The 24,993-nt window shown below is 34.4% G+C and overlaps 1 protein-coding gene across 3 annotated transcripts; it reads right to left on the bottom strand.

Annotated features, from left to right (window-relative positions):
• Nucleotides 1-3,289: 3,289 nt before the first annotated feature.
• Nucleotides 3,290-13,742, bottom strand: LOC136224155 (WAT1-related protein At5g07050-like). 3 transcript variants are annotated; one of them, XM_066012419.1, is made up of 8 exons: nucleotides 13,458-13,742; nucleotides 12,163-12,225; nucleotides 10,992-11,105; nucleotides 10,754-10,905; nucleotides 10,662-10,684; nucleotides 9,274-9,432; nucleotides 6,344-6,495; nucleotides 3,290-3,570 (listed from the first exon to the last, which is right to left on the bottom strand). In XM_066012419.1, the coding sequence occupies exons 1-8, from the start codon at nucleotides 13,670-13,672 to the stop codon at nucleotides 3,492-3,494; spliced, it is 957 nt and encodes a 318-aa protein (XP_065868491.1). In that variant the 5' UTR covers nucleotides 13,673-13,742; the 3' UTR covers nucleotides 3,290-3,491. The 3 variants fall into 3 exon arrangements, with proteins under 3 accessions (XP_065868491.1, XP_065868492.1, XP_065868490.1); XM_066012420.1 differs by having other exon boundaries at nucleotides 10,662-10,681; XM_066012418.1 differs by having other exon boundaries at nucleotides 10,662-10,905; nucleotides 13,458-13,739.
• Nucleotides 13,743-24,993: the final 11,251 nt, after the last annotated feature.

The following is a 24,993-nucleotide window of genomic DNA, read 5'->3' as shown; positions in this document are numbered from 1 at the left end:
TATCTTACATGTAATTTGTAGGACCTCCAATTCATATTCCTACATGGGTCCATAGACAGACAATGGTTAAAAAAAAGTGTAGGATCTTTTATGATATATGTGGGTCCATAGACAGAATATGTATGGTATATCCTCCATAAAGAACCGAATGTTTCTATTAATTAACCCTATTTTATACTACTTTTAATATTTTAATTAACATAAAAGTTAAATAATAATAATAATGTGATTTGGCATTTTGACTCTTTGAGAATTGTTGAAACTTTTGTGACAAAATGACAATTATATGTTTGGATATTAGCAATAAAAAAATTATAGTGTTGGCCCTTAAAAGGTATGACTCTAGCAAGTGCACTAGATACAAGTAATAGTAAATTATCATCTCCACAGGAATAGAACAAGTAAAAGTCACTATATTTAAATAGAACAGTCAGATTCTTAGAACAGAAAGTTGGATGACTTAAAATTGGAGTTTGAGTAATTAAAATTAAACGAAAGAAATATAATACATGAATCAGAATTAATAACAAACAGGCAAAGTAATTCTAGGGTGGGTCAGGATAATAGAGAACAGGATGGAAGCACAACCAGACGGCTAGCGAATAAACAGATTTCTCCCTAACAAACAATATCATGCACATAGTTCCAAGATAACTTTCACTAAGCTCACTAAGATCAGGTCTCCCATGTTTTAGAGATTCTTCTCAGAGCATGCAAACTAGTGTAAAACGTAGACTCACAAAGACACTTATGCATTAAGAACAAGAAAGCATTTTAACCGTGAAGCTAAAAACCCTTGGCACATTAGTTAATCGTGTCTCCATCCTTAAGTAATGTGTGTTAGATGGTATTTTCCATCGCCTAATCCGAGTTTCCTCCGCAATTATTCTACTAAAGTATAGGCTTGCTAGACCTATAATGAATTAAGCACCTAATCTAACAATCATCTAAAGATATTCTTGCACATAATAGGAAAAAAAAACCACTTACATCCACAAGCCTAAGACTGGTTTCGACCCGTAGAGTGACTATTCACTCTTTGTCACCATGCAATACAAGAAGAAATGAAGCTTAAGTTTGGTCTATATTAGACCTTCTCTAATTGATGATTCTTAAATAGGATTTCTGATCCTTACAATGATAATCCTCAGTACAACAGCCCAAAGTGGGTTTAAATGCACAAGAAAACTAATAAAATACTAAAACAAAGACAAAACTATAGAAATCAGCAGCTGAGAACAGTCTGCCGAACAGACAGAACAGTTTGGCACAAACAAACAAAACAACTGCTGTATAGACAATCTGCAGCATAAGACAAAATAGCCTACAGTGAAGGACAAAACAGCACAAGTAGACAAGTCTGCCTACCAAAGGACAATGTTCTCTTTTCAATGACCCATTCAAGATGCATGCAATTGGTCGCATTGGAAGGAGCTCAATTGGCCGCATGAGTCACACCAGCCACATTTCCAACTCATTTTGAAGAGGTTGCATTGGTGCAGGTTACTAAGCAAGAGGTATCAACCAAGAAAGGCCATTGTTACCCACTAAGCGAGCAAAGGACCTCTTTGAAGAAACGCCGGATCATCGAACTTTCTCTTTCTTTTGTAAGTTAATTAAGTCGGATCTTCCATGAAGAAACGTTCAATTCAATCGAGTAATTTTCTATAAAGCTATCATTATTTAAAATTTATTAATTTGTTTATTGCTATATAATTTTTTATATTATTGATAGAATTTTGGTGATTTATTTTTAAATTTACCTTTCTTTATGGTAAGAATATATTAATTATGAAGAAGAAAATTAGCATAAATTGCTAGTTTTAAGAATTATTGGGCTGACCAACCCGGGCCCTTTGTTTTCTGGTTGGGCTTCAACATACTTATTGGATGTTTAATCTGGCTTGGATTTGTACAACTCACATAAATTAGTTTGGTTTTCAAAATCTCTAACCCAATTCGGCCCTCCTAATATTATATATAATATTTTCTCAAAAAAAAAATATTATATATAATATTACGTATTATTTTGTCGTTAAATTATTTTTTATGTAATTAAAGATTATATTTATTTTTTTATTAATCTAGTTAATTAAATTTTTATTATTCATAATTATAGTTTAAATTTAATTTTTAATGTAATTTTTTTTAATATAAACATATTGATTGGGTAGGCTAGATTTGGTTTGAGAATTAGTTTTTTTAATGAAAATAATAAAAAAGAAAGAAATTCATTTTAAAAATTATCAACAATTATATTAAATAATAATTTTAGTTATGTTAAATTAAATAAATTATTATTTTTAATAAATTTTAAAAACTAAGATTTATAAATTATGAGTTTATAATATATTTTTTAAGGTTTAAGATTTACAAATTGGAATATAAAATTTTTAAATTAGGATTTCAAATCATATTTTATTTGCGATGCATAAAAAATACTACTTCCGTTTCCTATGACATGTCTTTCTATAGATTTTTTTTGTTTCATATTACATATCATTTTATATGGCCAGTGCACGTTAAGTCATCTTTTTTTCTGCTATAAAACGGGGATTTACGGAAATTAATTAGAATAATGAACTTATTATAGAATATATAAATATTAGAATCCATAAATAAGCGGCAATAATGTCGTTTTTTCCAATATCCTTAATTTCTATACAACTCTTTAAAAAGACATGTAATATGAAACAGAGATAGTAATATTTTTAGAACCAATTTTAATAATATGATTTACCTAACTATTATATTTATGTAAAAAACCCTATAATAAAATATATTAATCGGATACTTATGTAAAAAGCCTAAAATAAAATATATTAATTGGGGGGCTAAGTTGGGCTAGTTTAGGCTTGTATTTTTTAATATAAATATATTTGAGGAAATTATGGCAAAAATCAAGTTTGAATTTTATATTATAAATAATTAACTTTTATATCCGTATTTTATCTTATCTATCATTCAATGTTTTTCTTTAAAATTAGAATTTTATATTTTGTCAAGTTCAATTACTGATTTTTTTTTTTTAAAAAAAAAGATGATGAATTCTAAACATAATTAGAATATATGAATTAAATGTCAAATACATAAATAGATCCACCATAAATTTAACAAATCAAAACCATATATAAATTAAATAATTTACAAATTTAACATTATATATTAGATCAAATTATTAACAATACTTCCAATTTGAGAAAGAAAAAAAAAAACGTAAGAGCGATTATACTATAGAATCCGCACACTATGAGATCAATAATTTAATGTCACATGGGACATCAACAAATAAAATATTAACACGGTATCTTTAGTTAATTATTTATATAAAAATTTAGACTAACAAATAAATTTTAAATTTTAATTTATAGATCTCAAATGTTAAAATATATAATGTAATATTAAATTATTAGTCCGATGTACAAATGACTTAATCCGCGGACGTATAGTATAATTTCTCAAAAAGTGATTAATGAATTCACTTTCTAATTTTAGTTTTTCTTTTTCTCAGCTTCTTTTCCCCATAGAATTGCATACAACCCTGTTATTATCAATGCAGCTCCCAATATCCTAAAAAAACAAAATTAACCTGTCAACAAAAATATATATACAAAGTATTATCCTGGATTCTTAGTTACATATGATTGCATAAAATTGATGAATTAGAAAAAAAAATTGATCAATCTGTTTTTGAAAATAATGTATTTTTGAAAAAAAATATATTTTTTTTCTAAAATATTGAAAAAAATCAATATTAAAAAAAATAAGATCTATGATCACATTTAATGTTAATTATACAATAAAATTAACCAACTGATTTGGATTCCAAAAATAATTATAAGGATCTTTTGTTATTAAATAATAATACTATAATTAAATTTATAGTTAATTACAAAAACAAACATTGTGATTCAATAGATTTGTATAATTTATGTGGTTTAAAAGTTAATAAATAAATAGTTCATCAAAAAAAAAGTTAATAAACAAATATCTTAAGGTTGGTTCCATTAACAAAGATAGTTTAAACGGTGAGATGATAGGATAATCAAAGTTAAAGGGTCAGATCGATATTTCTGTTCTTCATTTATTTTATATTTTGTATTTTATTTTATTTTTAAAAGGGTAAATAATTTATTAGTCCTCTAGTTTTTACCTAAGACACTGTTTAGTCCCTATATTTTGAAAAACACATTTTAAGGTACCTATCTTTTGCCAATATTAACATTGTGGTCCCTTTATCTATTTTTTTTAGATTTTTAACCGAATATCATGTAGCTTTTAGGACAACCACAGTACAATACAAATTGATCATGTTACTCTGTTATTTTATATATCTGTTTATGCTAAAATATAACGATTACAAGTCTAAAAAAACTAGATAAAAGGACCAAAGGGTTAATATTGACAAAAGTTATGGATCTTATAATGTGTTTTTCAAAATAGTTAACAGTATGTTAGGTAAAAAGTAAGGGATTAATAAATTATTTACCCTTTTTAAAATCCTACCCCTTATCCAATCTCCAATTGACACCTCACAATTTCTTCTTTTTTTCTCATATATTTCTCTCCACTAAATACTACACGCTCTCTATTAATCTCTCACATATCTGAAAACACCATATATACTCTTCATTACAAACCGATCAAACTACAACGTTTATTTTTGTATTTTTTCTAAATTTTTTTAAAATTTTTATAATTTACGTGTCAAAATTTTGAAAAACATCTTTTAAAAAATGGAGAGTATATATAATTAGAGTATTAAGAGTTGTTTGGTTCAATTGCTATTGTTAGTTGATAGTTTATATATGTTAGCTGATTTTTCTGTTTAAAATAGCTATCAATAATTGTTTCTCAGTTACCTATTCACGGGTCAGGGTACTTGTCCAGTCCGTCCAAGTCCACGTTTTTTGGGCTAAGCTTGGACAAGGAAACTTGGCACTAGACACAGTTTGATCCGTTAAAACCCGCATTTTTCTTAGGCAGCTTAGAATTTATAAAAATAGAATGCTCCGGCCAGATCCGTCATGTCTATTAATATTAATAAATTTATTTATATATTTCTTTTTACATGAGTTTCTATGAGTTTGTGATTTGTCCAACGCGAACCCGCTTAAATTAACATCGAGTTGGGCTGGATTGAGTCTGTTTTTGAGTATTTTTAGATGAGAGCCCAATTAGATTTGACCGGAGAACAATCCAACCCAGCCCATGAAAATGTTTAATTCTATATAATCACTTATATACCTACTATGTACGAACGACGAAAAAAAAAACAAATGGATAGGCTTAGTACATCATTTGTCCATTAAATATGTCCTAAAAGCTTGATTGCTCCCTTAACTTTTAAATTATCTCAATAGCCTCCTTAATTTATTTAAAATATCCAGTTAGCCCACTGAACTTGTATAAAGTGTAGTCAATTAAACACTCAGTTATAAAAAAAAGTAAGTTAAATGCGGAAGATGTGTTGCACGCATCTTAAAAAAGTAAAATGACCAAAGTCAGAGTATGCGATTCTAATATTAGAGAAAAAAAGTTTAACAGTTGAACAATTAAGAACTTCCATTTGAATATATTTTAATCTATTTTGTGAATTATGCAATAACATTCTAAGGCACGTACAACACATCTTCCGCATGCAGCTTATGGGGTGTTTGATTGCAGCTTTTTTTTAACCACTTGTTTGTCTTTTCACTTTAAAAATAAGAGTTTTAGATATTTGATTTTCGTAGCTGAAAAGTAGATTTTTATAAAAGCAGAATCCCTACTTTTTGGAAAAGTAGCATTTTCAAACAACAAACAACAAACCGTAACAGCAAACAGCAACAATAAACAACAGGTAAAACAAACGAGCTCTTACTCTTTTTTTTGTGATTAACTGATTACATTTTATGCAAGTTTAGAGTGCTAACTGAATATTTTATGTAAATTAAGGAAGCTTTTAGGACACTTTAAAAGTTCAAAGACTAGTCAAGTTTTTTGGACAAGTTGAAGGAGCAAATGATGTATTAAACCAAAGGAATACTAAAAACATGTTTGGTTCAATTTTTCATTGTTTACCGTTATTATTAGCTATTATTATAACCGTTAAAACTTAAATGATTCTCGAAATATTTACAAGCAGTTATTTCTCGATCTTAACAAAATACAATTTTCTATTTTGATATTTACGAACCGAGCTAATAAATGGTGTTCACGAACGGTTCGTTTACAAATCGAATCGAACTTTTATCGAACAGACCACTGAACCGCTCATGAACAGCTCGGTTCGGCTCATTTACAGTCCTGTTCAGAATAAAAAAAAAAAAAAGAGCAAGAAGTTGTAAAAATGTGAACTTACTCTCCCAAACGTAAAGCTTCTCCTAAAAGGAGTAGACCCAAAATAGCAACAAGAAGGGTTGAAAGAGGCCTAAATGATGTCGAAAAAACTGGTCCCTTTTTTCGTACTACCAATGTTTGAAGATAACCTGCTATCCCAAATATTACTATGCCCTGCAATAATAATAATAATAATTAATATTATTCAAAACCAAATTTATAATTAGTTAAAAATTATAAAATATGCCAAAGTAATTACTAAAAAAGGGTTAAGGTGCAAAAATAGTCCTAACGTTTTGGGCCATGAGCAATTTTACCCTTAACGTCTAAAATGGTGCAATTTTACCCCTAACGATGGAAGTCAAGAGCAATTTTACCCCTAACGTTGATAAATTGAATTAATTTCAGACACTATTATAAAACACATATATTTTTCTATATTATTCTGCACTAATTGCATAATAATTCATTCTAAAAAAAAGGAATTCATGTTTTTTATAATTTAATAATAGAATTTGAGATTAATATTTATAAATTTGGTGGATTTTTTGAATGTTTTTTGTCTAATCAATACAAAAAGATAGTATTTTTTTTTCTTTACATCCCAACGAATATTTGTGATTTGTTACTGATAAAATGACACACGTATGAAGTGTAGATAACAAGATTCATGACCGAAAAGACAATTTGATGAATTATTTCTCAAATTGACCCAATTTATTAACGTTAGGGGTAAAATTGCTCTTGGTTTCCAACGATAGGGGTAAAATTGTACCATTTTAGACGTTAGGGGTAAAATTGCTCCTGGCCCAAAACGTTAGGGGTGTTTTTGCACCTTAACCCTACTAAAAATTACTAGTACATATAAGAAATGAATGTGTTTTTTATGCAATTACTTAATTCAAATCAGTGTATTAATTGAAGAAAAGCGGGAAAAAAATATAAGGTTAAGGGTCCGTTTATCTACTTGTTATTTGATGTTCCTGTTTGTTGTTTGCTTCTGTAAAAGGCTGTTTTTCCAAAAAGCATATATTCTATGCTTTTGTAAAAAGATGTTTTTCGGCAGTAAAAGACAAACATGAGGTGAAAAATAGGCTAACAAATGCCCCCTAAGTCTCCCAAAAAAATCCATGTGTTTTCACTTTTTATCAAACTGGTACTTAAAAAAATTATCCAAACGGAAACTGAGTTTTTTTCGTTTTGCTAAAAACAATAATGTTTTAGTTTGAAACTATAAAAATGATCGTTAACAACCTTAAAATGGAAAATTCCAAAAATTGAAGTTATAATTTCACATATTTATAAATAAATAAATGTTGAAAGTGTATGGGTTTTTTTAAACTTTACCTATATGTAATTTCACATATTTATAAATAAAGAAATGTGTTTTTAAAGACAATTTGTGTTTTACACCATTTGTAAAATAAGAAATTTAAAATTAACACCTAATGTAGTGTACAGTAAGGTTCACATACACCTTAATGATCAAATAAATTTGGTTATTCAACGTTAGATTTAGGCTTATTAAATATAAGTCTTAAGTTGCTTTGAATCTTCACCTTAGGATTCTAATAAGTCTAGATCTAACCGTGAATGACCAAATTCTATATGGTCATTAAGATGTATGTGATCAAAACCGGTATAGTATATTGCATTTGTTGGTGTGAGATGTTGAGTTATTGATTTAATTTAACGTGTTGATTTGTTACCTTTTAACGTGTGTGACATTTCTAAACTTTTGAGGTTCAATTAGGGTTGGTTCGAGTCCGACCCAATTCAACTCATGAACGTATTTATTCATAATTTAACAATGTGAAATGCTTAACATACACCTCTCGTAGCATTTGAAGCATAAAGTGGGCTTAACAGATTGATTCCAACAAATAGAAAACGTATATCACTTTTTATAACCAAGTTCATGGGCTCATGATGTTTTAAGCCTTAATTTCAATTTATTTTTTAATATAAATATATTAGTTGAGCCGGCCAGACTGAGCTTGGAAATTAGTTTCCTAAGCTTGCCCGAGCCCGAACCAATGTAAAAATAGTACGTACTGGGCTAGGTTAGGTTAGGTTGGAAGCGGACAAGTGTCATATCCGATTCAGGATGGTCCGAGCTTGACCCGACCCAACAATAAGTATCTCAACATTGGACTAGAAAGCTCTAATATCTTCTTAAATTTGGATCTAACTAGCACATTGACTTAACATGTCGTGTGAATGCAACATTACTCAGTCAAACCTTTAAAAAGAATTTTTTAAAGAAATTATTCTTAATCAAGTAATGATTGGAAAATATTTCCTTTGAAACAGCTGAAATCTGTTGTTCCCATTTCAGTATTCCCTTCTATGTCTCTCTCACAAAAAGTGGTCCCTTTTTATTGTGTGGATCCATTTGGTTCACAAAATATATTATTTTAATTAAGTTGGGACCACTTTTCGTGAGAAGAATATGGAAGGGGACACTGAAGTGAGAACAACAGATTTTCTTCCGGCTGATTTAACTTTATAGTTGAAAACATGCACATTACGGTGGGTCCACCGCCATAATGGTACAAAAGATAGAAAAGTTGTTTTTATCTTTTGTACAATTACAGCGGACTCACTGCCGTAATGAAACTATTTTTAACCGTATAGTTAAAAATAGTCACTCTAAGAGAATTATTTCCCAACCATTACAATAATTTTCATAAATGACACCCATTTGTGGCTTAACCCAACAGCTCTACTTATAAATAGGTGAAATCACATAGATTATTTTTTATTTTTATGTTCCTCTCATAAAAAGTGGCCCCTTTTAATCATGTGGGTCCCATTGACTCATAAAATATATTATTTTAATTAAAATGGACCACTTTTTGTGAGAGAGACGTGGAAGGGGACACAAAAATGGGGACAACAGATTTTCTCCCTACTTTTTGTATTAATTAATAAATAAATGTAGAAACTTACATTATAAAGAGGAGCAATAAGAGTGAAATCCAAGGGGAGTCTCCATGAAGAAGCTTTATGATCAATAATGGCTGCTAAAATTGCTGAAGTTAAGGTTCCAAATACTCCTATTAAAGTTGTGAGCCTCATTGGAGCTGGATACTTCTTGATTAATCTTGCCTAAATCATCATCATATATCCAATTTATTATATTTCTAAGCAGATTTTTTTTTTTAATTCATAATTTCTGAAATGAGACATGCAGGAGAAAAAGATATTAAGTCGTTTAAATTAGAGATTTTTTTTTTCGAGCTCGAGTGCATACCGAAAATTTTAATCTAGAGCAATAGTGAAACCAAAATGTCTGAGAATGCTATTGAAGCACCTCAAACATTTTTATCTCTCCCCAACTCATCAAATGTTCTATTTATAAATTTATTATATATGTACTATTATAATTTTATAGTATAGAAAAAAAATCATCTTTAACCATTTAATTTTAATATCAATTATATTTTTAGAAAAAAATATGGATGAGTTAGGTTGGACTGAGTTGGGTCTGGAATTTGTATTTTTGGTTTGGCCTGAATCCAGCTGAGCCCATACTTTGAAAGTTGCAGATTGTGTTGGGACTGAATAAAGGATATTATTACTTAGGCACGATCCAGCCCATGATCATGTCTACTTTCCAATTTCCAATGGTGGAGCTAGTTAATTAGAGATCCTAAGTAGCCGCCAACACCATTCTTGAGGAGGGACACTCCCGGTAGCCCATAATCTCTATGGGGAGGGGTGGGGTGCCTAGGACTAAATCGGATCGAATACCAGAATAAAAAGATTCAGAATTGGATTAAACGGTTGATTTTTTCTTTAAAATCGAACTAAATTGTACCGTTGACTAACTAGATATAATTCTGGAGATTTTCAAATTCCTAATATTATTAAGTAAATATGTTGGAGATTCTGAAACCGGACCGAATATCAGATGAAATGCAGAACCGGTTTTAACCGTTGACTCTTTCTTTAAGACGGTCAAAATATTTTGCTCGCCTGTAGCTAGGCCTTAAAGCCTTACCCTAATCTCTTGTCAGTTGCGTTCACATGGACCCTGATAACCATGTAAATTTGGTCATTCACCGTTAGATCTAGACGGATTAAAATCCTAAGGTAGAAATTCAAAACATCCTAAGGCTTATATTTAATCCACCTAAATCTAACGGTGAATGACCAAATTTACGTAGTCATCAGGGTCCATGTGAACGCAACTGAACCTCTTATGGCTGGCTCGGCCAATGACCCCCACTCTCCATCATTGATGAGGAGAAGAGTCGGTAAAAAAAATGTCCGAATAACCTCAAACCGATTAATCAGACCTAATTATTAAAATAAAGTAAGGGTATTTTGGTCACCTGTAAAATGACAGAAACTGCTGCTGAAAGACATTGAAGGGCAATTAGAAGTGAACCCACAATAAAATTCTTCTCTGGTACAAAGTTTTTACCATTTTGATGGTGAGAATGGTGAAGAGCTTTGTGAAATGAAATGACAGATTTACCCTTGTAAAGGGTCATAAGAGTAGCACCACCAAATGCAATTATAGTCCCTCCAATCTTTGCTCTACTACTCAGTTTCCCAATTTCCAATTTTTCCATTCTGAAACACATTAATCAAATTTAAAATTATATTAAAAAATTCTTCAAATAATAATAATAATGTTTTTGAAATAATAAAAAGTGTACCTGAAAATAACAGCCAAAATGAAGGTCATGGATGGAATTAAATTTGTTATTGAAGCTGAAAATGTTGCTGAAGTATATTCCAATCCAGCAAACCATGTCACTCTCCCTAGAGTTCTGATCAATTATTTAAAAAGAATTTAGAAATTTTTTTTGATGTGATTTTGAGAAATTTTATAAATAAAAAACAACTGTATAAAAAAAATTAAAATAATATCAATTAGGGTTGATTTAAATGGTTAAGGGTCTCAAGTCGCTTAAACTAGTGATTTCGGATTCGAACGTATACAGAAAACTTTAGTTGAGAGAAAAATCCACCTAAAGAGTACCTAACGACCCTCAAATCGAATAATCGAAAAATTTATATAAAAAAATTGATATAATAAACAAAAAATGATGTTTTTTTTATATTAATGCACATTTTATTATGTATACATTTGTCTATTGGACCAGGACAGTTATAAAGTGAAAAAGAAAAATTATGTCATAGTAGCTTTTTTATGTCTTATATTTATTGTTACAAAAGAAATTGTAAAAACCAAAAACCTTATTTTTTATTTTTTTATTTCTTTTTTGAAACTGAATTTCATTAATGAGCCAAATTGCAGCAAAAGTTCAACACAGAGAAAGAAATAAAACTCAGTAAAGTATTATAGAAAGTTAGACTAGCATTTTGAGAAACCGACCTACTTAGAGGATGGACCGCACTATTTGCTTGTCTCCTAATTAAACGGACAGAGAATCCGTTATTATCTTCAAATAATCGTTTGCATTCGGCGATTATATCACCGAAAACCTTATTTAAACTATAAAACATACAATTTTAAAAATTGATTAAGTGTCTGTTTGGTCCCATTTTGTCCCATTTTGTATGGCTATTTTTCTTCCAAATTTCAAACAGGAAATAAAAAATGTTTAGCTAGGATTGGAAAGATCAGATTTTGAAAGAAAAATCAACTAATAGCTACTCTATATAAACAGATTTGTCCATGGCCAAACTCGGGATAGACTGAACGGGATTTAAAATGCTCAATTCAAGCCATGTCCAGCCTGCTATTAGTTTAATCTGGCTCAGGTCGTGCAGAAATTGGCTTAAAAATCAAATTCCAAACTTAGCTCGTATAAAAAAATTTGGCAAATCTACAATTTTATTTTACTTAAAAAAATGGTATACCTTAGAACACCCAAGATGAAGATATTCAGACATATTGCACCACTGATTTTACTTTCATTTTTCCTGGAAAAAAAAGGGTCGAAGAAACTATAAGAAAAAGAAAATGAAATTGAAAAGGATGAAGTATCGATTTGGTACCAGAAGTTAGCTAGTAGTGTCAATTTAGTCCAAAATCAATTTCGGATATTAATTAATTAGCTCTTTTATTTCGCATCTAAGTTCAAATTAGTACAAATAACACATCTTAATATATAATTAATAGTTATTTCACACATTTTCTTATGTTGAAACGTATTAATCTTGGACTAATTTTGATACCCGAATTTAATTTTCAATTAAATTGATTCTGCTATGCCAAATTAATCTACAAGAAAAATATAAATTAAGAAGAAAGCGAGAAGATAAAGTATCAATTCGGTATAACAAATTAGCCAACAAAATCAATTTAATCCAAAATCCATTTTAAATATCAATTTGGCTCTTCTATTTAACATTTAAGATCAAATTAGCCCACATAACACACCTTAATATATGATTAATAGTAATTTACACGTTTTCTCATATTGAAATGTATTCATTATTAATTTTGATACTTGAATTTGATTTTGAACTAAATTCTCCTATTATGCCAAATTAATTTTCAAGAGAAATATAAATTAAGAAAAAATAAATGAAATTGGGAAGGGTAAAGTATCAATTCAGTATCAAAAGTTAGCTAGCAAGATCAATTTAGTCCAAAACTATCAATTTACTCTTCAACGTAACATCTAAAGTCAAATTAGCCCAAATAACACATATTAATATATAATTAATAGCAATTTAACACATTTTCTCATGTTGAAACGTATTCATTTTGGACTACTTTTGATACCCGGACTTCATAAAAAAATCGCCAGTAACCACCGACAACCTAGTTACTTGACCGAATGTATTTTGTTGGTAACTCATGAAATTCGGTCAGTAAACGCTTTTAGGGACTGATTTGGAACCGAATATCGGCCCCTAACTTCTGAATTTTTTGTTTGCTGTGATTATAAGCTAAATTGGTCCTACTAAGCCAAATTAATCATCAAGACAAATATTAATGAAGAATAAATGAAGAAGAAAGATAAAAAAAAAAAATTGTAAGCAACGCTAAAGCCCAGGCAGGGGGGTGTCGTCGGAACAAGAACTACGAAATTCACCATTCAATCAACCGTTCTATTACCTTCCTTATATGTATGAACAAACAGAATATTCCATTCCCGATCCCAAACAGTGCAACGACTAATAAACCGGAAAAAATAAATTATTACCTTTCGAAAAGAAGAACAAGTAAAGCTGTAACGAGAGTTCCGAGAGCAGAAGCATAAACAATAAGAACATAACGACTCATTCCTTCATCTAATGAGAACTTAGAAACAATGTTTGATGCAGCCCCAATTAATGAATTAAATACACATAAAATATAGGGTTTTGATCTTTCAAACTTTGTCTCCTTTCTTTCTTCTTCTTCTTCCATAATTTCCATTCTCTAAAAAATTCTTCAAAAAATATTTCTCTAAAAATTCTTTAATATTTCGATAATTAATTATAAGGTAGTAAAGTTAGTTAAATTTAATGGCTTTTCATTTATGCTTTTATGATGAGGATTTATATTATGATGTGTGACTATTTTATGGTTTTCAATGGCTTGGATATGAGTCATAAGCACATAAATTAAATTAGAGTATGAAAGTTTGTAATTGATGTCAATAAAGGGTAATTATGGAATTTCCTTGATAAAATTGCCCGTTTAGTTCTCTTTTTTGAGTTTTTTTAGGGATAATTTTTTTAAAAAAAAAGATAAGGTATCAAAAACAGGTTTATTTTTTTTAGAGAAGTATTAATTTAAATTTTACCTATAAAATAACATCAATATGGGCTTAATATTTAAAAAAAAATGACCAATTTAGGTCTCGATAACGGAAAGTCACACATCATTCATATTACTCTGCACGTACAACTGACAGGACTTAATGGAATAATATGAATGACATGTCACGTTCTGTTATCGAGATATAAATTGGTACTATTTTTTAAACGTTAAGCTCATATTGTTGTTATTTTGTACACGAAGCCTAAATTGATACTTTCCAAAAAAAACATAGGCTTATTTTGGTACCTTATCCCTTTTAAAAATAATTTATTTGCTTTCGATGATTATGAGTATGTTTGGTTTTTTTGGTTGAAAAAAGAGGATTGAGGTTCTCGTCGGTTTGCAAAACCAATCGTTTTTTGATTGATATTGTCAGTTTGACCGTTGATGACTTCAAAATAAAGAAATGTGATTCCATGGTAAATATAGTACCAAACAAATTTAATTCTTGAATTTTTTTTATTTTATTTTGAGATCATCAAATGTCAAATTGGCAGTGTAAACCTTAAAGTCGTTGGTTTTGCAAACGGGCGATAACCTCAATTCTTTCTTTTGCCAAGCACCCGTCTACAAATGAGCGAAATTACATAAGTTATTTTTGGAATTATCGGTTCTTATGTTTTACTATAAAAGTAAATATTAAGCATTTGGTTAAAATTGAGAAGAATCAGCTCAAAACAAACGTAAACAATAACTATTAAACCAAATAGACACGATATAACAAAGTGGGTGGCATTGAAGTAGAAGAGCTTAGCAAGAAGCAATCTTAAGGAATGATGACATGACATGAATGAACTAAATTTCATATCGAAAATAGAGAGAGATAGTGACTAACGCCTATTACTAAGGTGAAAATCCAATACATGCATACGTATTTTAAAATCGTGAGACCTGTGTTGGCTTTGGATCAAAGCGGACAATATCTACATGGTATTGGGCCATGATGTTACATTCGAAATCCCTGCAACAATGATGTTAAAGTAGAATTAGGTATATAGTAAGTATTTGCATCTCGATGTTTAAGTTAGTAATGTTTTGTGAGAAGGAGTACGCTATCTCCACAGTATCTAGTTGACTATTGCTTTTGGGATCCTCGTTTTAATTCTTACAAAGCATATTGAAGTGGCTATTTCATACTTGTGACTGGAGGGAGCAAAAGTACACACGACTTGATTGTACAATATGAAATCAACACACACATTTAGTGTTAGAGTTTAGCTTGGTAGGTAATATTTCATTTTTGCGTTGACACATATTTTTTTTTATTAGATTAGGGTTGAAATCTAACCCCAAAAAATACAAGAACTTGGATCCCTCTCTTGGCACTCCTATTCCAGCTCCCGATCAGTATCGAAAGCTTGTTGGACGACTACTTTATTTAAATTTCACTCGCCCCGACATTGGTTTTGTTGTTCAACAGCTTAGCCAGTTTATGCACCAACCATGTTCTCATCACCTTGAGGCCTTGTTCTATCTTTTGCGCTATCTCAAAGGCACGCTCCATTATGATTTATTTTATGGAGTTAATTCGGATTTCCGACTCACGGCTTATTGCGACGCTGATTGGGGCCGGTGCAAAGAAACACGCAGATCCATTGGTGGTTATTGAATTTTTTTCGGGAATGCTCTTATTTCTTGGAAGGCAAAGAAACAACCTACTGTTAGTAAATCTTCCGCTGAAGCCGAATATCGTAGTATGGCAACCACCAGTTGTGAACTTAAATGGATCTCATATTTATTCCGTGAATTCCAAATTTCGCTCCCCTTACCTATACATCTACATTGTGATAGTCAAGCCGCTATTCATATTGCTTCTAATCCGGTATTTCATGAACGCACTAAACACTTAGATATCGATTGTCATATTGTTCGTGATCATATTACTTCCGGATTTCTTTCCACCCCACATATTTCTACTAAACTTCAACTCGCTGATCTACTTACTAAACCTTTATCAGCAGCGGCACTTCATTTCTTTCTTCCCAAACTGGATCTAGTTTCCTCACAGCCTCCAGTTTGAGGAGGGGTGTTAATATATTCATATATTAAGGGTAGAATAGTAATTCAATATTGTAAGGATTAGTATAAATACTTGTAATGTTAATATCATTAATAAGAGAGTTTATTATATTTTGTTCCCTCTTCACACATATCACCATTATTAATAAATATAATCAATATCCCTCAACATGATATTAACGGACTTTTGAATGCTTAATGCTAACATACTAATAAAAAAATGATATAAAATATTTAAAAATAGTACTATATTTTCTTATTTTTTTAATACGTATATAGTAAAACTACACGTGATCCGAAAACACGATACAAAATCGATACTAATTTGATTAGGTTAACACGATTATGAGATACTAGTTTTTGAATTGTGTTAGAGTTGATCTATTTTAACACTAACTAAAATTGACACAATACAAATCTGATAATTGTCAATAGATACTTATCTTATGATAGGAAGAAAATCTGATATGTCTATTTCAGTGTCTTTTTCCATGTTTCTTTTATAAAAATTGGTCCCTTTTTATTATACGAATCCCTTTGACTATTAAAATATATTATTTTAATTAAATGAATACCATTTTTTGTGAAAAGTATATGGAAAGAGACACCGAACATCAATTAAATTTTCTTCCCTATGACATGTCCTAGATGAGACACTTAAAAGGTAAGTTTTTGCCAATTTTGGAAATATTAATAATGGCCACGTGGAAAGGTGTACAATTGTTGGTCGATTTACATGTTAGTTAATGTAATTAACTTGAAAAAAGGATTTCTTTTTTTTGTTTGAATTAATGGAAATTAGAGTCATTTTACTTTACTAATTTTACTTAATTTGTAAATAATTCTTTTGCAAAAGTCAAGGCACTTTTGACTTATTTTTCTTTACTTTTGGTGTTGAATCAATCTTTGATCCATTGACAATATCTGTTTAAATCCAAGCAAGATCAACAAAGTGAGAAAGAATCCATAAAGGAAAAATAAAATATAAACTTGAATTTTGAGAAAATTTATTGATTTTTTTAATAAAATATATATGATAAAAATGGTAAATTAATAGTGTAAACAATTATATATGAAAAAAAAACGGAAAATTATTCTCTCTCTTTCTCCAAGCGATGACCAAGGCGATCGTGAAGGTTAAAGGGGATGGGTCGGTGAAGGCGGGCGGCCGGCCTTTGTCGGATCTGGCGGTGGCGGGGCGCGGGCGGGGTAATGATTCCGGGCTCGATGAGGCGTGGGCGGCGGCGGATGATGGGAGATCCGAGGGATCTCCTCGGGGGAGGAGGCGGAGCAACGGGATTCGGAGGGATCGGTCTAGGGATAGGAGCAGATCGGAGTGGGTGGATGGTGGGGAGGCGGATCCGGCGGGTTCGATTGGGGGTGCTAGGGGTGCGGCGGTTCCGTTGGGGTTTCTAGGGATGCGGCGGCCGATCGGGGGCTGGATGGTGATGGTGCCGCGGCCGCGGACCTGGACTCGTTTGTCGCGGGTGGAGGCGCGCAGGACTCCGGTGTGGTAGGGCCGTTTCCGGTGCTTGGGCCACAGGGATTATGTCACGTCCGTGTCTAAATTTCTAGAATTTATACCTTAACATTAGTATATAGTATAATTATTGGGTGTGTGATTTTTATTTGATGTTATAGGAAAAATTTAGGGTTAATTCGATGGTTTTCGGTGTAAATTAAAAGTTTAGGATATTTTTTAAATGATTATATAAAGATAGAGGATCAAACTGGATATTCGCCAGATTTGGTATATATAAATTGAAATCTGCGAAGAGGCAGATATTATCCATTCTTTTTTCTTTTCTTTTCCTTTTATATTCTTTTTAAATTCATCAATTTCTCTGAACCGTTTCTCCACCGTTTCTTTAATTTACGGAAATTCGACCGTCCGAATCACTCGAAATTGGAACCATAGCATCCTTATACATAGATCTAGGTCCTAACCGAAGAGTTTTTGAGTTTCGGTAGTGTTTGGAGGGAAACGTCTTAGACAGAATTTAGAGGCAAATCGATCGGGTGTATTTTGTTCAATTAGTGACCAATGTAAGTAACTATCAACTATATTGAATGAAATGAATTTGATGATTTCTTACGAATTGTTTTTGGATTGAGAAATCTGTTGCGGTGATTGTTGTTATTATTTTGGATTGAAGTCCAAATATGATTTGTATGAGTTGTGATATTTTGTAAATTAAATGGTTTTGTCCATCTAGGATTGCCCGGGGTAGGAGTTGTATTTGTAAGACCATACCTAATGGCGGTATGGCCAGAGTGCACGGCTGGTAGTCCTAACTGTTAGGCAAGGAACGAGATATAAATGAGATATCTCGATATTGTTATGATTGTATGATCTACACGGGTGGAATTCGAGGATGGATACAATATTATATAAGTTTTGAGTATATTTTATAAGGTTTTGATTAAATCCCTTTATAAACGTATATATGTAGCTATGTTAAGTAAAGATGGTTTTTATAGTTGATAATTTCTTACTGAGATTTTTGTCTCACGTTTTTAAATGTTTTAATGTTTTTAGGTGAGAAAGTACAGGATATAGAGAAGGTTACAGGAGTTTAGGCGGGTTTGGAAGTTGGAGGCTTATTGTGAGAATTATGGTTAGAACTTTGGTAGTTCAATTGTAATATAATGATATTTGGATAAATTGGAGACTCCTAAGTATTGATTATGATCTTTCTATTTCACGTCCGATGCCGATTGAGGTCGTTTATGGTCGGGTGTGACAGATTACCTGCCGCCTCTCCCCCGCATGATGAGCATGCCTTGCGGCTTTCGCTGGCCGCGTAGGCCGCGCAGGCCGTGCTGGCCACGCAAGCCGCACAGGCCGTGCAAGCCGCTCAAGCAGTAGTTTCCGTGGATTTGAGTAGTTTGCATCCTGAAACTATTAGGGAAGGGGCTTTGTCCCCAGGACTTAAGGCTTTTCAGGGACAGCAAGTCCAAGGTTATCAGAAGGATGTGGGAGTCCCCTCCTGGAGGGATAAGGTCCTAGGGGTGTCAGAGGAGGATCCCATGATGGAGGAGGATGCTCTTGAGAATGAATCCGGGGATTTTCTTTCTGATTCCGATTCTGAGGATGGAGAGCCTGATAACCCGCTGTGTCCTAGGATCCGGCTTTCCTCAGAAGACAAGCGGGTCATGAGATCGAAGTGGAAATTGGCGTTAATCGTCACTGTGTTGGGGAAAAGGATCAGTTTCAATTACTTTGCCCAGAGGATCCAGGCTCAATGGGCAAAGAAAGGAAAGGTTACTATCACAGACCTTGAAAATGACTATTATGTCATTAAATTCACAAGGGCTGAGGATTTCAATTCTGTTGTTAATGGTGGTCCGTATATTATCTCCAATCATGTGTTGGCTCTGAGACCTTGGGTCCCAAATTTTGATCCCCATGATTGCTCTGTTAACAGGATCCTTACATGGGTTAGGTTCCCGGGCCTACCTTTTGAATACTACAGTGATAGGTTCCTGAACAAGATTGGTAGCCTTGTTGGGAAAGTCCACCATGTTGATAAGACTACCATTGGGGCAGTGAGAGGCAAGTTTGCCAGGGTCTGTATCGATATTGGTCTCGCTAAGTCTCTTCTTTCTCAGTTCTGTATTCAAAACAAGGTTTTTCATATTGAATATGAAGGTATACACAACATCTGCTATGAATGTGGTATCTTTGGCCATACCTTTGAGGGATGTCCTAAGAGGAGGAAGGACGTGGAGGAGTTGGTGCAACCTATCATAGGCGAAGTTGAGAAGAGTCAAGGGGAAGGAAGGAGTTTTGGCCCATGGATGCTTGCCAAGAGGCCAGTGAGAAGGAAGCCACGGGCTAATGTTAATTCTAATCATTCGCCGGATATCAGTATGAAGATGACTACTCTCCAGATTGCTCCTGAGATCAAGGTCAGACCCCGGATATTAATAAGGGGATTGAGACTGGAGTGGACTCAGCTTCTGGTTCCGGGTCAAGGTTCGGTGTTTTGTCTATGGAGGAAGATCAGGACTCGGATCCTTCTGATAAGCAGATTGATTTAAGCATGCCTGGTCTGGAGTCGGTAGAGCATGCCTCTAGTCTGGGTAATTCTATTAATCCTCTCTTTGTCTCTAATGCTTCTGCTAAAGCCAAAGAGATTCCCCAGTCTATCCTGTCAGCTGGGAAGGGGTTGAGTAGGGAGGCTAGTATTCTACATCCTCTTGTTGATGCTCCTATTGGTAAAGCTATAGGAGTGAGTAAGTTAAACATGAAGAAACCCAAAGGGAAACCTAAAAAGAACCTTCATGGTTTGGACTCTTGGGATAAAAGGGGTCCTTCTGGGACCTCCTCTAGGCTCTCCGGAGCCCCGAACAAATACCTGATCTAGGGTTTGGGCTTGCGTCAGTAGTTTCCCCCTCTGATGGACTTCTTTGTTTGGAATGTTAGAGGTGCGGCGAGCAAGGCTACCCGCATTCATGTCAATGATCTTATTAAACAGTTTAACCCTTCTTGCTTTGTTCTTCTAGAGACCAAGGTCAGTGGAGCCAAAGCAGATGAGGTGGTTAGAAAGTTTAAGAATTGGAATTGCGTCAGATCGGAGGCTACTAGCCGGGCAGGGGGGATTTGGCTCTTTTGGAAGCCAGGTCAAGTCAATATTGATATTGTTACTATGGACAGTCAATTCATCCATAGTAAGGTATGTTACCCTGGTAATAAACCTTTCTTTATTACCTTCGTTTATGCTGATCCTGTTTTGACTAACCGAAGAAGGCTGTGGGAGATCCTTCATTCTTTTAGCTCTAACATGGTGGAGGCGTGGTTGGTTGCCGGGGATTTTAATGACATTGCCCTCTTGAGTGATCAGAGAGGAGGGGGTAATCATTACGTGAACCGGTGTCTTAATCATAAGCAAAGTATGGATATGTGCAGGCTTTCGGACCTGGGTGCTGCTGGCCACAAATTTACCTGGAAAAGGAATAGTGTGTTTGTTAGGTTGGATAAGGTGTACGCTAATGTTGCAGCAATTTATAGGTTTCCTGAGGTCAAGGTGCTTAATCTCCCTTTCCGTCACTCTGACCATTGCCCTATCCTCATTAATTTGGTCAAAGGAAAACGGCTGAAAGGTAATAGACCTTTTAGGTATCTGATGGCTTGGGAATCTCACCCCGAGTTTAAGGATTTCGTTAAAAGCAATTGGCATCCCCACTCTGATGTTCTCCTCGCTGCTGAGGAATTCAGGAGGAATGTGGCTGGTTGGAATAAAAATATCTTTGGCCATATTATCAGGAGGAAGAACAAACTCTTGAGGAGGATGGAAGGTGTTCAACGTTGCTTGGAGGTTCGATTCGATCATAGCCTAAATGGTCACCTTAGAGCTCTCCAGAATGAGTTGGAAGCAGTGCTTAGACAGGAAGAGCTTCTGTGGTTCCAGAAATCTAGGAAGGCTTGGATTCAAGACGGGGACCGGAATACCAGGTTTTTCCACCTCTCAACGATCATTAGGAGACAGCGTAATAGGATCGAGGCTATTAAAGACGCCAGTGGTGAGTGGTTTTTTGAGGAGGAAGACATTCGGCGCCTTGCCCTTGAATTCTACAAGGACCTGTTCAGAGAGGAAGCTGTGGACCTGGAGAGTGCCTACTCTGGCATTTCCTTTCCTCGTTTGGGGGAGGATGCTATTAAAGATGCTTTCCATCCTATTGATCTTAAAGAGATTGATCTGGCCTTCTCCAGCATCGGTTCCACTAAGGCTCCTGGTATTGATGGTATCCCCGCTAGTTTCTATCATAAACACTGGGACACTGTGAAAGAGGGTATATACAGTTTTGTGTTAGGTGTCTTTGGTGGTTCGAACGATATCAGTTTGGTTAATAAAACCCTCCTTGTCTTGATTCCTAAGGTTGCCAAGCCTTCTTCCTTTCTCCAGATGAGACCCATCAGTCTTTGTAATGTCTTGTATAAAGCTATTACTAAGATTGTGGCTAATAGAATCCGGAAGATCCTTCCGGATATTATCAGCCAAAATCAAGGGAGCTTTGTTCCTGGGAGACAATTGATGGATAACGTTGTTATTACCCAGGAGGTTGTCCATTCTATGAAGATTAAGAAAGGCAAGAAAGGGATCGTGGCTCTCAAGCTGGATCTGGAGAAGGCCTATGATAGGTTGAACTGGAGCTTTCTTCTGGATAGTTTAGCCAAAGCTGGTATCCCGGAGAACTGGAGGAATTTGATTGGAAAGTGTATCTCCTCTCCTGTTTTCCAGGTTATGATCAATGGGGACATGTCTGATGAGTTCTCTCCCTCCAAGGGAATTCGTCAAGGGGATCCTATGAGCCCCTTCCTTTTTGTTATTGCCATGGAAAGATTGTCTCACCTGTTCTAAGAGGCGGTGAACAAAGGGACTCTCCACCCTGTTTCCATCAACAGACATTGCCCCCCTATTACCCATTTACTCTTTGCTGATGATGTCATGATTTTTGTGGAGGGTAATGAGGAGCAAACTAAGGCTGTGATGGATATCCTCGACTGCTTTTGTGAGGCTTCTGGCCAGAAGATTAACATCCAAAAATCCCGTATGCTTTGCTCCAAGAATATGGATAATAGCTTGTGTAGAAGACTGAGTGAGATGTCTGGCATCCCCCTGACTCAATCGTTTAGGAAATATCTTGGGGTCCCTCTTCATAATGACAGGGTTTCCAAAGCCTCTTTTAAAGACATTTTGGACAAATCTAACGGTTTGTGTGCTAGCTGGAAAGCTAATTCTCTTTCCCTTGCAGGTCGCCTTACTTTAATCCAATCTATCAACTGCGCTGCTCCAAATCACATCATGCAAGCCTGTAAGCTCACTGAGCCGGTCCTCAACGACCTTGATAAAATTAATCGGCGTTTCCTGTGGGGAGAGTCTGGAGATGGGAGGAAGGTTCACCTGGTCCCTTGGAAGGAAGCCTGCCAGCCTAAGAGCAGGGGGGGGGTCTTGGTATTAGGCAAGCTAAGGACAATAATAAAGTCCTGTTAATGAAGCTTCTTTGGAGAATGTGGCAATCCCCCTCCTCCCTTTGGGTTCGTCTTCTGTGCGGCAAGTATAGGAAAGACAGAATCTTTGGTGGCCCGAAGGAGAGGGTTGTCAGCTGTTCCTTCCTCTGGAAAGGGCTTAGTGCTGTTTTTGCTGAGTTCTGTACGGGAATTGGCCTGGAGGTGGGTAATGGGAGGTCCATTAGTTTTTGGTATGACACCTGGATTGGTGACAAACCGTTGATTGAGGTGTGCAACGCCCCTCCGCCGTGTGATCTCCTCTCCTGGAAAGTTGCTGATGTGGTGGACTCGGAGGGAGACTGGATCTGGTCTAAGTTCGACTCCTTCTTTAGCTTGGAGACCCTCCTTAATATTAGAGGTGTGAAGATTAGCAATCAGGAGGAGGATAAGGACAGACACTGCTGGGCCTTGACTAATAATGGTACTTATTCTTGTAAATCGGCCTATGAAGCTTTTACCCCTAATAGGGCTGATCCTCCCTTGGAAATTTGGAAGTCCATTTGGGCCCTCAAAATCCCTTACCGCATTAGGAGTTTCCTGTGGCTGGGAGTCAAAGACAGGCTCCTCACGAATGCAGATAGACACAAAAGGCACTTGGATGTATCTGGTGCCTGTAGCAGATGTAGCGGCCATGTGGAAACCTTGTGCCATGCTTTGAGGGATTGCCCGAATAGTAGAAAGGTCTGGGAAGGGTTCCTTCCTCACCACATCCTTCCTTCCTTTATGGCTTTTTCTGATATTGACTAGTTCTCTGAAGGCATTAATGGGAATTTGTTGGCCAGTATGGAGCACGATGCTATTCTCTTCGCTATTATTTGTCACCAAATTTGGAAATGGAGGAATGAAGAATTATTTGCTGAGAAGACTGTCCTTATTCCTGACTTGCGGTCTTACTTCTCGAAAAAACTCTCTGTTATTACAAAGAGCTTTGAAGGAGAACCCCTGGGTCGCCCTTCCCCGGATAAGAGGTCCATTTAGTTGGTTGGAGTAAGCCCAGAGAAGGGGTTGTCAAGTTGAATACGGATGGCTCCTGCCTTAGTAATGGCAGAATTGCTGCTGGTGGAGTTCTTCGGGATGCTGGTGGCGCCTGGCTGGCTGGGTTTACCCATAACTTGGTACGGGCTCCTCCTTTTCTGCGGAGCTCTGGGGTATTCTGTCGGGTATTAAACTTGCCATTCGCATGGGTGTTAAAAGGCTTTCGGTGGAGTCTAACAATTTGGAGGCTATCAACAGGATTTCGGATAGCCAGGCTGTTTGTCTTAAGAGTCAGAATCTCATTAAAGCTATCTTGAGGCTTCGTCCTGCCTTCGATTCTCTTACCTTCTCCCATATTTATAGGGAGCAAAACCGCGTGGCGGATCGCTTGGCAGCTGCTGGGCATAGGGGGATGTTAGGTGTTTCTACCCTTTCCGTTCCTCCTTCTTTTCTGTTATCTTCTCTTCTTGAGGATAGGATTGGGGTCAGTCTTCCTAGACTGATCCCGGGTTAGGTTTTGTTTGTTTGTTTTTTTTCCCTTCCCTTCTTACCAAAAAAAAAATAGTGTAAGCAATTGTTTACTTCCCGTGTTTTAAAAAAATTAATTAATCCCTATATTTTTAAAAATAATTATATAATCCAATAGTCAAATTTGACTAAATAGAATTTAAAATACCTATTTTATCCTTTACATTTGGTTTCATTGATAAAATATATATTTTTAGCATTTTATATTTTTTCTCATATAATTATAATTTCTTAAATATTAAGTAATTGATTTATTAATTTTTATGGTTGCAATTTGAAGAAATTACAGGAAAGTTTTAGAAGCAAAGAGGCCATGGAAGCAAACAGAGAGGTGTTTGGTTGCTAATTTCCACATTCATGTTTGTCTTTTCACTTCAAAAAGGAGAGTTTTAGATGT

Source organism: Euphorbia lathyris, chromosome 3, assembly GCF_963576675.1.
Source record: "Euphorbia lathyris chromosome 3, ddEupLath1.1, whole genome shotgun sequence".
Taxonomy (NCBI): Eukaryota; Viridiplantae; Streptophyta; class Magnoliopsida; order Malpighiales; family Euphorbiaceae; genus Euphorbia; species Euphorbia lathyris.
Note: the sequence above shows the minus strand (reverse complement) of the source record. Positions and strands in the feature narration are given on the sequence as shown.

Bases quoted from the DNA above. Each gene is read 5' to 3' on its own strand.
- LOC136224155 (XM_066012418.1), bottom strand. From the start codon at position 13,672: ATGGAAATTATGGAAGAAGAAGAAGAAAGAAAGGAGACAAAGTTTGAA. The intron at 11,106-12,162 runs GTATACCATTTT...ATAATTGATCAG, and splicing joins TTCATCTTGGGTGTTCTAAG to AACTCTAGGGAGAGTGACAT. The intron at 9,433-10,661 runs GTGACCAAAATA...ATGATGATTTAG, and splicing joins CAGTTTCTGTCATTTTACAG to GCAAGATTAATCAAGAAGTA.